Genomic DNA, 13,166 nt, shown 5'->3' with positions numbered 1-13,166 from the left:
TTATAGATATTCTAATCTTTTTTTCTTCTTTTAACCAAAATTTATTAACGTGAAGTAAAAAATAATAAATGACAATTTATGGCGAAAATATATCAACTTTTATTTTGAATGAACTATATTATGGAAATAAAAGGCCTAGTACATTATGTTATTTTAAAATGAGAAATTTAATATTTTTTTCTTGTCATTCTAATTTTCTGTATATGTCATATAATGGCTATGATGATTTTAATAAATTATTAGAAAGTGATCAATAAAGTCGCATATCAAACAAAACGTAACGATCCATATTGACGATTACCTTATTTTGGTTTTATAAATTTTCAACAGAAACGAGTGTGGTAATTAGCTTAACAAAAGTTTGTTCTCTTTACCAAAAAAAAATAAAAATTCAAGGAAAATTAATATCATCATTAAAGAAAAGTAAAAAATTAGCACTGATCTATTCAGAAATAATCCATCCGTAATTTTTTAAAAAAATATTAAATTCAATAAAATAATTAATTCAAGTAAAAGTAATTAAGAATTTTCATCAATAAATTTAAGAATATATAAAATATATTTATATCTATCAATTATATTTATCAAAATATATTTTCTCTATTCAATCGATTATGGTTAGATATTTTTATTTAGCTCGTGCTTGTGATATTTTTATTCAAATTTTAGAAGAATAACAAGCATAATAATTAGTTTGTTGTTAATTATTTTATCAATTGAAGATATATAAATTATTTTCTCAATATTTGATTGTATGTTAGTAGATAAATTAGTAGTTGACTGATTTTGATAATTTTTAAAAGTTGAAGACATAAAATCATATTTAATTTTTTTTCAAAAATCTAAAAAAAAAATTTAAGAAAAGATATAACTAAGTATAACTCCAACTTCAACTCAAAATTTTATTTTATTTTAATGGAGAAACGTCTACAAAGTTGTACTCGTCAAACACGTGCCATAAAATTATAAAAAATGATGTGCTCTGTTTCATGGAAAAAGTAGTATTCCTGCTATCTTATTTAAACATATTTGCCTATCAGTAGAAGAAATATCTCGTTCACATTTCTTTATTATTTCGATGTCTCCATCTACCAGTTGAATAAATTACATACTAACAATTCATCAGAGCTAACAAAAAACGAAGACCTTTAACACTTTTCCAATTAGTCAATAGTAATGGAATCACCATTGCTAGATGACTTCTCGGTCGACCACTATCAGCTCATCGGGTCCGATGGTGACTACCGGTCCATTAGGACTTTGAATATGAAAGAAATATGGGCTCTATTTTGGACCGAAACGGTGAAGTTGTGGGAGATTGGAGGTCCAATAGCTTTCAATATTGTATGCCAATACGGACTATATGCTATTACAGTGGCTTTCTGTGGTCATCTTGGACCAACTGAACTCTCTGCTGTTTCTGTTGCTCAAACTGTTATTGGCACTTTTGCTTTCGGTTTCATGGTTCGTTCCCTTTTTTTTCCTTTTACTCGCACATTTTGGTATATTTACTACTTCTAATAATTGTACTTTAAAGTGGATTATTATGCGATTGAATAATGATAAAGGGTTGTTATGTACCCCTCCGATTCAAAAAAAAAGTGACCAACTTTGTGTTTAAAAAAGAATGATCCTTTCTTTATTTGACAATTCTTTTAATACCAACTTTCACATGACATGTTTAATAAAGGACATTTTGATAACATAACTTTAATTTAGGATCATGAGATTCAAATGTGTTCTTTATTTTCTTAATCTCCGTGTCAATTTAAACTAGATCATTCCTTTTGAACGGGAGGGAGTAGTGGTTATGTTGGGTGTGTGAACAAAATCCATATTGGTAGTTGAAAATACTGGTTAATTGTGCAAAACCGTGCAGGTTTGGCCCAAAGTGAACTAGACAAATCATGTTAATCACGTTTGCTTCCCTGAGAGTCAAACTGTATGAATTTTAACCAACACTATATGATGTATGTTTTCATCATATTAATATACGAAGGATTGCAACTTACATGTTTCGCATATAGTTTCCAAACATCTAAATTTGCAATTTAAACTATTGAATTAATATAATTCGATTTAGTTTTTGAGATTAGTCAAATTGACCCTCAAGAAGCAAAACCTGATGAGTAAAAGTGAACGGAGGGAGTAGTATCTTTGAGTTGGTTAAACCCATCAGTCTAGTTATTGTTATCAAATGTAATGTTATTCTGTATTCTATTTAAAGAAATATTGTACATGAATTTGTTCATAAGTTATGTCAGTAGTAGCAATGCATTGTATAATACACCAGACAGAAGGTGGCATTAGTTATTTGGAGATTTACAGGCAAAGGCGAATCGTGTATTAGTTAGACATTGAACTAGTATTTGCAGTATTATGTTGCTTTAGTTATTTTGTGCTTTATAATCAAAATCAAACCGTGTATCAGTTAAATACAAATGGAATAATGTATCAGTAATGCAGAACTATCACCTGTTCTTATGACCCCTTAGTTTCTTATATGGGTATGTGTAATCTATGTGTAGATAGGCATGGGGAGTGCTCTGGAGACGCTCTGTGGGCAGGCATTTGGTGCTGGGCAAGTACACATGCTTGGAGTTTATACACAGCGCTCGATGATAATTCTATTGTTGAGTACCTTCGTTCTCTTACCACTCTATATTTTCGCGACTCCTATACTTAAGCTCCTTGGCCAAGATCATGATATAGCTGTTGTTGCTGGAAAGTTTGCCATCTTTACCATACCTGAGTTATACTCCTTGTCTATCAATATTCCCACTTCAAAATTTCTTCAAGCCCAGAGTAAAGTTGGCGTGCTGGCCTGGATTGGTTTTGTGGCTCTCGTGTCTCATGCTTTTCTCCTTTGGCTCTTCATTTTTGTGTTCAATTGGGGTTTGATTGGGGCAGCTATATCCTTTAATCTCATAGGCTGGATCAACGCATTAGCTCAATTTGCTTACGTAGTTTTTTGGTGCAAGGATGGGTGGAAGGGATGGTCTTGGTCGGCATTCAATGAGATATGGGCCTTTGTTAGACTGTCAATTGAATCGGCTGTTATGCTATGCCTAGAAACCTGGTATATGATGAGTATTATTCTCCTCACCGGCCATCTCAAAGATGCAGTTACTGCAGTTGGATCCCTCTCTATTTGGTGAGTCTTGTTTCCTTTCTACCATTAAATTAGCAATTTAGCATAAGATACTTATTCGGCAATACTTAAGCTCGTTGAAATGTAGCCTAACATCCAGTCAGGTAGGTAAGTTAAGCTTAGACTGTATATTAGTTGACTTGAACAACTACTAGTTATTTTTATTTGTGAATGAAATGAAATTTTTGTGTGCTCGAGATTCATGTCAATTGTTGTCGTCTATCAGCATAAATGTCGATGGATGGGAAGCAATGTTTTTCATTGGAGTCAATGCTGCCATAAGGTAATGAAGTCCTAAAGCTTCACAAATGTGCACTTCATTTGTGTGTGAGGTTGTGTTAATATATTGTTGCTTTCCCAGTGTTCGGGTCTCAAATGAGCTAGGGCTAGGACGTCCCAGGGCGACCAAATACAGCGTCTATGTCACAGTGTTTCAGTCACTTCTCATTGGGATACTCTGCATGATTGTAGTATTAGTAGCACGAAATCATTTTGCCATTCTTTTCACCAGCGACGAGGTTTTGATACGAGCTGTTTCTCAGCTTGCTTGGTTTCTTGGAATAACAATGGTTCTCAACAGTGTTCAACCTGTGATATCAGGTGTTGCTTTATCAAATTTTTCTATTTCTATATTTACGAGAGTGTTACTCTTCCATAGTCCTCAAATAATCTTCTTCGGGCCAACTTTTGTATTGCAGGTGTTGCTGTTGGAGGTGGATGGCAAGGTCTTGTGGCTTACATCAATTTGGGTTCTTACTATGTTTTTGGTATACCTCTTGGATATCTTCTTGGTTATGTGGCTAACTTGGGAGTCATGGTAAACAAATCCTCATTCTGAAAGTTCCGTATCTCTATCTGCATTTCTTGGCATCTTCTGTTGTAGAGAACTACCGATTTGTTTTAGTATCTCTTACAGTCAATGGAATTTTAATCTGTCCCTATTTTTGGATTTGCTCTTGTAGGGACTATGGGGAGGAATGATAGGTGGACTGGCTTTGCAAACACTGCTACTCTCAGTTGTACTATACAGAATTGATTGGGATAAAGAGGTATGTGAACTAATGGTTATTCTTTAACCAATTAAGCACTTAATACATTTCGGATTCAATATAATATTACACTGTAAAACGCATTAAATCTTTATTATTAGCTCGAAATACATGTATCAAGATCATTGCAATAAGACCAGTATAATACTTTCTCTGTTTTCTTTGAAAATTTATAATTAAGACTTAAAACCCTTGTTATGTTATGTACTTTTGTTGAGCCATTGTTGAGTGTTCTATACTGATAACAAAATGGAAATGCAGGTCGAGCAGACGACAGAGCGCATGCGAATATGGGGAGGTCAAGACATAGAAACGGAGAAAACTCCACGTCCCAAATCTCCGAAGGGAACTCCACTTCCCAAATCTCCCAAGGGCTTAAGAGCTACGATCTATGCATGATACAGATGAATGACGACATCTTCTTATTTGTTTTTCTGTTTACCGGTGTATGATTTTTGACAGAACCTACTAATTAGATATGAATGAATTGACAATTTTGTTACTTCTATTTTATGTTCTGTTTCAATGCCTAAAATGCACCGGTAATCCATGTTCGGTGTTCTTGGGAAGTTGTTTACCCTTGCAAAGGTATAATAGAATTTGTCGGTGTGATTTAAAGGCATGTGAATTAAATTGATCAGATGATGAAAATACTATGAGATAAATTATAAGAATTGAACGATGAAAATGAAATTGCAGCACCGTCTGGTAAAAAGAAACGTAAATGCTTTCGCTATGAAACTGAGCCTTAGGTAATGCAGCTAAAATTAAAGACGAGCATGCATTGTGTTAGGTTAGTGCCATTGCTTCTGTTACTTTCATCTTCGCTTGATGAATATTAAAGAAACAAAATCAAACTCTTCCCCCAAAATACAATCATTCTCTCAAGGGCTCTCAAGCCAAAAATAATCACCCTCTCCATCTTCATCTTCAAGAGACATATAAATATTTCTAACGAACAAGGCAGATAATAACGTGGGGCTTGGTTTACTTTCATTTACAGCTTAGAGACGTGTACTCATAAGTCATACATAAAGAAAAAAGGAAAAATTCTTTTGACCACAATTTTTTGACCATAGTCATAATAGAAAAAAATTATGTTCACACTATAAACTAGTTAACTTTTAGGTATTTTTACCCTTCTAGCTTAAAATTTAATATATATCTTTCTCTCCTATTTTCAATACATTGATTACCTTAATCTTAGTTAATTCCCATATTGATGGGAAAGTGTTTTTTTTTCATAATTTTGTTTTCATAGCCAATTTTTCCTAGCAAATATGTTTTCAATAATTTTTTTCATAGGCAAATACATTTGTTTAAGTATTATCCATATTTAAAATGTATTTTTGGAAAACGTATTAGGTAGAAATTCCTAACTTTAGATAGTATAATTTTACATTTTTTCAAGTTAAGAAAACATAATTAGGTAGAGATCTCAAAATTTTATTTGTGACAGTGAAAGACAATCAGTACTTTAGTTCGGATTTTCTAAGTTTGAACATAACGTCTCGATTCTAGCTACGACTGTTCAAAATCAAACCGAAATCAATAATCTATAATGATAATTTGGTTACTGAACTAGTGGTTCGATTTATCGAATTACCACGTGTAAAGTGTGTTGATTGTTGTTATCGCAATATTTTAAAACTTATGTTAGAAATATATATATATATATATATATATATATATATATATATATATATTGATTTTATTTAAGCGTAATAATTAAAAAAATAATTCATTCGAGGTCATTTTAGTAACAAATATACGTAATAATTCATAATTTATCAAATCGATGTAATATAGGGGCGAAAGACTTGTATGATTAACACTTATAGCTCATTCTCTTTTGTTAGACAGATATGAACTATATGCATGATTTCTATAAGTGTCAGCGTTCATCAGGTTTAAGGTATGTTGAGTTGTCATTATTGCAATATCTTACAAATTATGCCTGAAAATTATTTAAATATATTTTTTTAGTTTTATTTAAACATAATACTTAAAAAATAAGAAAGAGGTTATTTTAGTAACAAATATATGTAATGATTCACAATTTATCAGACCGACGTAACATAGGGACGAAAGACTTGTACCATCAACACATGTCTCACTCCCTTTGATTCGACACATATGAACTATATGCTTGATTTTTATACAACAACAACAACAAGCCAAGTGTATTTCCACACAGTGGGGTCTGGGGAGGGTAAAATATACGCAGTCCATACCGCTACCTTCGAAGAAGTAGAGAGGCTATTTCCGATAGATCCTCGGCTCAAGATAAAGAATAGTAAACAAAGTCGTGATGAAACGTGAAGCAGGATGGGTGGCTTAACAGGAGTAAAGAATCGGAAATAGTAAAATAAAACTCAGAGCAATACGAAATAGGGGAACTAAGAGCCATAAGCAATAAGAAATAAGGCATACGAAATCTGAAATAGGGCACCCGCCTAGTAGTAATCTACACTCACAGACCAAAGCCACCCACTACACCCAAAATCTCCTGACTAGCGGCTTCTACCTATTGACATAGTCCTACGATTACTACCCCGGCTAAACAGGGACTCTCCTAACTAATTGCTTCAACCCATGCACTCACCCTAGACTTCTACCCTTATCCGCGACCTCCACGCATTCCTATCTAGGGTTATGTCCTATTTTATAATGTATCGATATTACCAGTTCTAAAGTTGATACAAAAATCAACTACTAAAATGAAATTAAGACCTAAAGAAACAAAAAAACAGCAACTAGAAGAAAGGGAGATGAAGATGAAGTGCATAAAAGTAAAGAGATAGTAGTGAGACATACACTCACACCAATGAATAGCACCAAGGTGTGTATCAAACACCAAGACACAAAACACCAATGGGAGATAACACCACACTCTTAGGTGTACCAAAGGAATTCACATTCCTCAATCACACCTTTCTTGCCAATTGATCAACACAAGTGAAATCCATCAAATGTATTAATCCCTAGTTTCGATGTCTTTTTCAAGACCTACACTAAGATGGTTTTTCCAAACCCTACACTAAGGAAGGAAAAATACAACTTGAGTAATACTCAATCAATTCATCAAAGTCTAATGAAAAGAGAAGCTAATTTGTCTATTTATACTACTACATAGTAAATTTCAAAAATACCCTTAATGAATAAGGGAAGTGGGGCGCCTATTGAGTGTGACTTTAGTGTGTAAAATGTCTTCTATACCCTTCACTTGAGGCGCCTCTTGAGTGTAAAGGTTCTCCTCCCAGCTTCTCTTGAAAAAGGCTTCAAAATGCTCCAAAAGGCCTTCAATCACTTGTCAATTCCGAAGTTTGAACCTTTGATAATGCCTTGTACTCTTTTGTGCTCTTTATGCTTGTATCATCCTCTCCATCTTGAAAGAAATTTGTCCTCAAATTCAGATCTTGCAAAACCAAAGAGAGAGCAAAACAAGCACACAATCCTCTTGGTAGGAGGGTTAGTATTAGTACCTCACTCATATCATCAATCCATGGTTGTTCACACTTAACATCCCACATATCCTTGGTATTCAACATGAAAAACTTAACATAAAGGATACCAAAGAAGTAAATAGCATCAACATTAAAAGAATATGAGCATGAACCGAAACTACACCTCCCACACCCCACAAGTACATCGAGATCAAATAGAAATAGTAGACTAGGGCCTAAATCAAGAGGAGTCATTCCTTTCACTAGTCTATCAATCCAAGGGGGTACATATTTGAAATAAAACCAATAATACTTTGTTATGATCATGAAATGCTTACTATAAGCATCACAAAGGACATGGTTAAGAGAGACATTAAGGAAAAAGGAATTTAATTCGAAACATAACCTTCCCCACCCCTATAGTATATCGGGATCAAATAAAAGAAATAGACAAGGATCTAAGCCGAGGTTAGCCATTCCTTTTACTAGAGAATCAAACCCACAATCACCCAAGGTATTTCTCACAACTTTGACATACACATGGTCATTATGAACAAGACTAATATCATGGATGTCATCACACAAGTTCAAAGGACCATACTCATTATCTAGATCAACATTACAAGCATCAATACCTACTCGAGAGATTTCAATCATATCATTCACATGTTGAAGTATTGAGTTATTTTTATAAGCACATTGATCATTATACACAATAAGAGAACTACCAAGAAAAAAAGCACGTACTTCTACACTATGTAATCCCGAATTCACATCACCTTGGCTACTAATAGCCACATCACAACATTTTACACTTGAAGGAGTGTAAAGTGTACTAATTTCACCTTGATTTATAATAGGGCAGCTCACTTGTTTTTCATAATGTCCAACTAGTGTGTGAATACTCTTGCCACTTAGTAATGGAACCTTATTCAATTTATAAGTGCTATCACTAGATGGACACAAATCATTTTTACGAAAAGAATCAATTTTGTCATCTAAAGGATCAACTAGTGCTTGCATACTCACAATAAGAGTTTGGTCCTTATGCAACCTAACAACACCAAGAGCATCACAAAAGGAAGATTCATACACTCCTACACTAAGCAATTCTGAAACTACTCCACCTCGGCCACTACTAGCCACATCACCACAATTCAAGTTTCTAGAAGTGTAGAGAATAGCTTTGTTACCTTGTAGATCATGGAAAGTGTGTTCTTCACTTGGTTTTGCATTAGGGTAGCCTTGATTCTCCACATTACAAGGAAATATGTCAAGGTTTCCCTTTGGACTCACTTCTTCATCACTTATCCCAAAATTTTCGGCCAAGGGCTTGAAGGAAACTTCCTTGGTCTTCTCCTAGGGACTTCTAAGGTCTTGAACCTGTACATGAGAAGAGAAAATACTAGGCAAAATGTTAATATTTGGGTTAATGAGTAATAAGGATTCTTTGTGGACAAGATCCACAATCAAGCATTTCTTTTCCCTTGTAACTTTACTACCCATGGTTTCCCTTTCTTTTTTCACATCCTTCTTGTACCTTAACATTCATTTTTATTCCATGTTGAGGCCAACTCTTTGGGCTTTAACTCTCCCTCGTCTTCTACTTGGATGAAGGGGTCTTCGTTTAGTGTAATTTGGAAAGGAGGTATCAGTTTCGGTTGAGGATGGATTTGGGTTGGTGGCTTTGTATTTGGGAAAATGTAGAATCTTTGGTTTTGAGGGATTTAAACTTGTGGAGGTTTTGGTAGACATAATCTATCAATCCCCACTTTCATTTTAATCACGTCACTCCTCATTGATCCCATATAACCCTTCATATATCCTACATGTCCCTCTATTTCTCCCAAATCTGAACCCATTTTTGCCATCTTTTGTTTCATGGCATCAAGTTGAGCCATGATGATTCTACCAACATCATTACCAAGGGGTTGTGTACTTGAACCCGTGGGTTCCATGCTCCTTGTACCTAACAAACAATCAAAAACCTACAAAACAAACACACAAGTTAGTACAAAAGCCTCACCACACTCACACTCAGATCTTACCTCTCACTTGGTTTCACAAGTGTTGAAAACTTGGCAATACTTGGCAAGTGAATTGAGTGGTGAATATGCCTTGGTCCGAAATTAATTTTTGTTTGATATGACTCAAATAAAATGATGCACGAACTTGAACCAACAAACCACTACGAATTTAAAATGAGAAAAGCACATAAAAACCGAAGACACGAAATAAACGAACTCTAGACTAATTACCAACCTAGTAGGTACTTACTAGTTTTCTAATTAGTGATAGAATTTAACACATAAAAAACTAGAATAAAAAAATGAGAAACTAAAAAATCTAATTTAGAGCTTAATTAGGTTGATCAACTAGTGATGACGTGGCACAATGTGGTTGGTTGTTGATTTTGTAAAAAAAATTTAATTCCAAACTTCATGTCTCGGCCAAACACTTTTTAGGATAAGGAGAATTTCATTTGGGAGGGAAAATTGAAGGTTTGAAGGTCTTTTTAGAGCTTCAAATGAATTCAAAAACAATGATCCCCCTTTTGTACTTGATTTGTACTTGAAGATTCCCTTTGTCTTTGTTGTTTTCTTCTTTTGGCAAGACTAGGAAGCTTCTTGAAAATTGCCTTTAAAAACTAGTACACCCTCTCTCCTCTACCTTTTTGGATCAAATGCACCTCTTGAATATTCTTTCCCAACAAGGTATGATGAAGATTGAAGAACAAGACGAATATTCAAGAGTTGACCAAAATTTGACCCTCTATCAAATGAACTCCAAATTTGGATTTTCTTTTAAATCTAGGTTCCTTAGGCTAAGACAAACACAACCAACATAAAATCAGCCACAAAATACCATAAACAAGATGATAAAAAATGAGATCCTATCTCTAAAGCTTCAAATAAGGCACAACAATGGTGGATCTAACTCAAATTCAACCAAATTTTACTCTAAACTTAGATTTAGACCCTTTAAGTGTTAGAGAACAAGAATCTAACACTAGAAACTATTAAAACAAACTAAAAATGAGTAGATCTAACACATAAATTTTGGATCTACAACAAACAAAACAAGATCTATTTTTTTTGTGATTTTCTTTGGATTTGACTCCTTTTTTATGAGATTTTCTTAGATCTAAGGCTTAGCGTTGTAGGAACAACTCTAATACATGGCTCTTGATACCAAATGATACAAAAATCAATTACTAAAACGAAATTAAGGCCCGAAGAAATAAAAAAAATAGCAACTAGAAGAAAGGGAGATGAAGATGAAATACGTAAAGTAAAGGGAGAGTAGTGAGACATACACTCACACCAATGAATAGCACCAAAGTGTGTATCAAAAACCAAGACAGACAACACCAATGAGAGATAACACCACACTCTTAGGTGGACCAAAGAAATTCACACTCCTCAATCACATCTTTCTTGCTAATTGATCAATACAAGTGAAATCCATCAAATATATTAATCCCTAGTTTCGATGTCTTTTCCAAGACCTACACTATGATGACTTTTTCAAGCCCTACACTAAGGAAAGAAAAATACAACTTGATTAATACTCAATCAATTCATCAAAGTCTAATGAAAAGATAAGCTAATTTGTCTATTTATACCACTACATAGTAAATATCAAAAATACCCTTAATGAATAAGGGAAATGGGGCGCCTATTAAGTGTGACTTTAGTGTGTAAAATGTCTTCTATACCCTTCACTTGAGGCGCCTCTTGAGTGTAAAGGTTCTACTCATAGCTTCTCTTGAAAAAGGCTTCAAAATGCTCCAAAAGGCCTTCAATCACTTGTCAATTCCAAAGTTTGAACCTTTGATAATGTCTTGTACTCTTTTGTGCTCTTTATGCTTGTATCAAAAGTGTCATGAGTTGTCATTATTAAAATATTTCACAAATTATGTTTATAAATTATTCAAATATATAGTTTAATTTTATTTTAGCATAATTATTAAAAAATAACTAATTAGAGGTCATCTTACTAACAAATATAAGTAATAATTCATAATTTATCAAATTCGCATAACATAAAAGCGAAATACTTATACGATCAACACTTATGTATCACTCTTTTTGGTTCGACACATATGAACTATATGCATGATTTTTATAATCTGTCGATATTTACCAGTTCTAAAGTGTGTTGAGCTGTCGTTATTGAAATATTTCACAAATTATGTTTAAAAAATATTAAAAAAATAAATTAATTAATTACAATAAATATTCCTATGTGGCTTCTCTCCAATACAGGGTAAGAGTAATGTCCTTTTTCAATATGGTTATTAACTTAAAGAATAAATTCTTTTAGCCACAATGACCCAAATTTTATAACAATACCGTCACACTATGAGCTGATCTCTTTATTGACATATATTAATTATTATATTTTTAAGAAAATTAAACTACATAATTTGAACAGTTTTCTAAATGCAATTTGAAAATATTTTATAAAAATCAAATTGTTCATGAGTATCGACTCTAGTTAACAACAACCCAAGTAAGTCACACGTTAGTATGATAGTCTTCCGCTCATATGTTATGCTGATTTGGTCACTTGAGAATCATTACTTATTTTTGTTATTATTATGAACTCTAATTAATAATTTTATAAATTATTACGTTTAAATAAATATTTAAACACAATTAAAAAATATTGTAGTAACGATAGTAAAAACTCCAAACACTTTAGACATCAACACTTTAAATAAATCAAAATAATCATACAATTCATAAGTGTCAATCATATTTTATAACAACCCAATGGAGTCACCTATTAATGTTGAAGTTTTACATATTTATTGATCATCATCTTTTAAAAAATAAATTTAATATTTATTATGAACTCTAATTAATAATTTTTGAATTAAAAGAGAATTACATTGTTGAATGAGGTTATCGACTCATATTTCTTTGTCTTTTAAATTATATTTAATTAAGTGACTTAATTATTTAAATATGTACACACATATTTTATTATGACAGAGACATGTCAAGTTATACTTATGCGAGAGCATCCTTTTACGGATAAAGAATAAGATTAGATTTCGCTTTCAAGCAGTTAATGATTAATGTGTGTAATTTTTCTATACCACTTTTACTCCTCTTATGTCTTTTTTTTTTTTTTAAATTATTATGAAATTGAACTAATATTTTTGATGTGTAATTAATTCTCATTTTTATTTTCATAATTTTAAAAAAATAATTGCGGCATGAAAAATCGTGGAACTACACTAAGCATGTTGTAAGTGAAAATTAAAAGAATTGAAAAATTGAAGAACTCAAATCAAAGATAGGTAAAATTTACTTGCTATTACCTAACATTGATTCTATCACATAAAAAATTGGTTTCAGTATTCTTAAAACATAAACGTCATTTAACTTTAAAATATATATAGTTATGACATAAAAGTATTCTATCTTTAAAATTTAGTACACAAAAATTATTTTATTTATTTGTGTAAAAGGTGTTTACACAATTTACTATTCAACTACATATATTGGT

At 32.6% G+C, this 13,166-nt stretch overlaps 1 protein-coding gene across 1 annotated transcript; it reads left to right on the top strand.

Annotated features, from left to right (window-relative positions):
- The first annotated feature begins 943 nt into the window (after window positions 1–943).
- LOC107863230 (protein DETOXIFICATION 35) lies at window positions 944–4,708 on the top strand. The gene is made up of 7 exons (XM_016709053.2): window positions 944–1,464; window positions 2,529–3,154; window positions 3,378–3,434; window positions 3,513–3,751; window positions 3,850–3,968; window positions 4,114–4,200; window positions 4,462–4,708. Exons 1-7 carry the CDS (start codon window positions 1,177–1,179, stop codon window positions 4,597–4,599), a joined length of 1,554 nt encoding a protein of 517 aa, XP_016564539.1. The 5' UTR covers window positions 944–1,176; the 3' UTR covers window positions 4,600–4,708.
- The last annotated feature ends 8,458 nt before the right edge of the window (window positions 4,709–13,166 follow it).

Source organism: Capsicum annuum, chromosome 3 (genome assembly GCF_002878395.1).
Source record: "Capsicum annuum cultivar UCD-10X-F1 chromosome 3, UCD10Xv1.1, whole genome shotgun sequence".
In the NCBI taxonomy this organism is placed as follows: domain Eukaryota; kingdom Viridiplantae; phylum Streptophyta; class Magnoliopsida; order Solanales; family Solanaceae; genus Capsicum; species Capsicum annuum.
The sequence above is the reverse complement of the archived record's forward strand: the minus strand, read 5'-3'. Positions and strand labels throughout refer to the sequence as shown.

Excerpts from the sequence above, each read along its gene's own strand:
- LOC107863230 (XM_016709053.2), top strand. The coding sequence starts at position 1,177 with ATGGAATCACCATTGCTAGATGACTTCTCGGTCGACCACTATCAGCTC. Across the intron at positions 1,465-2,528 it reads CTTTTGCTTTCGGTTTCATG|ATAGGCATGGGGAGTGCTCT; the intron begins GTTCGTTCCCTT and ends ATCTATGTGTAG. Across the intron at positions 3,155-3,377 it reads GTTGGATCCCTCTCTATTTG|CATAAATGTCGATGGATGGG; the intron begins GTGAGTCTTGTT and ends GTCGTCTATCAG.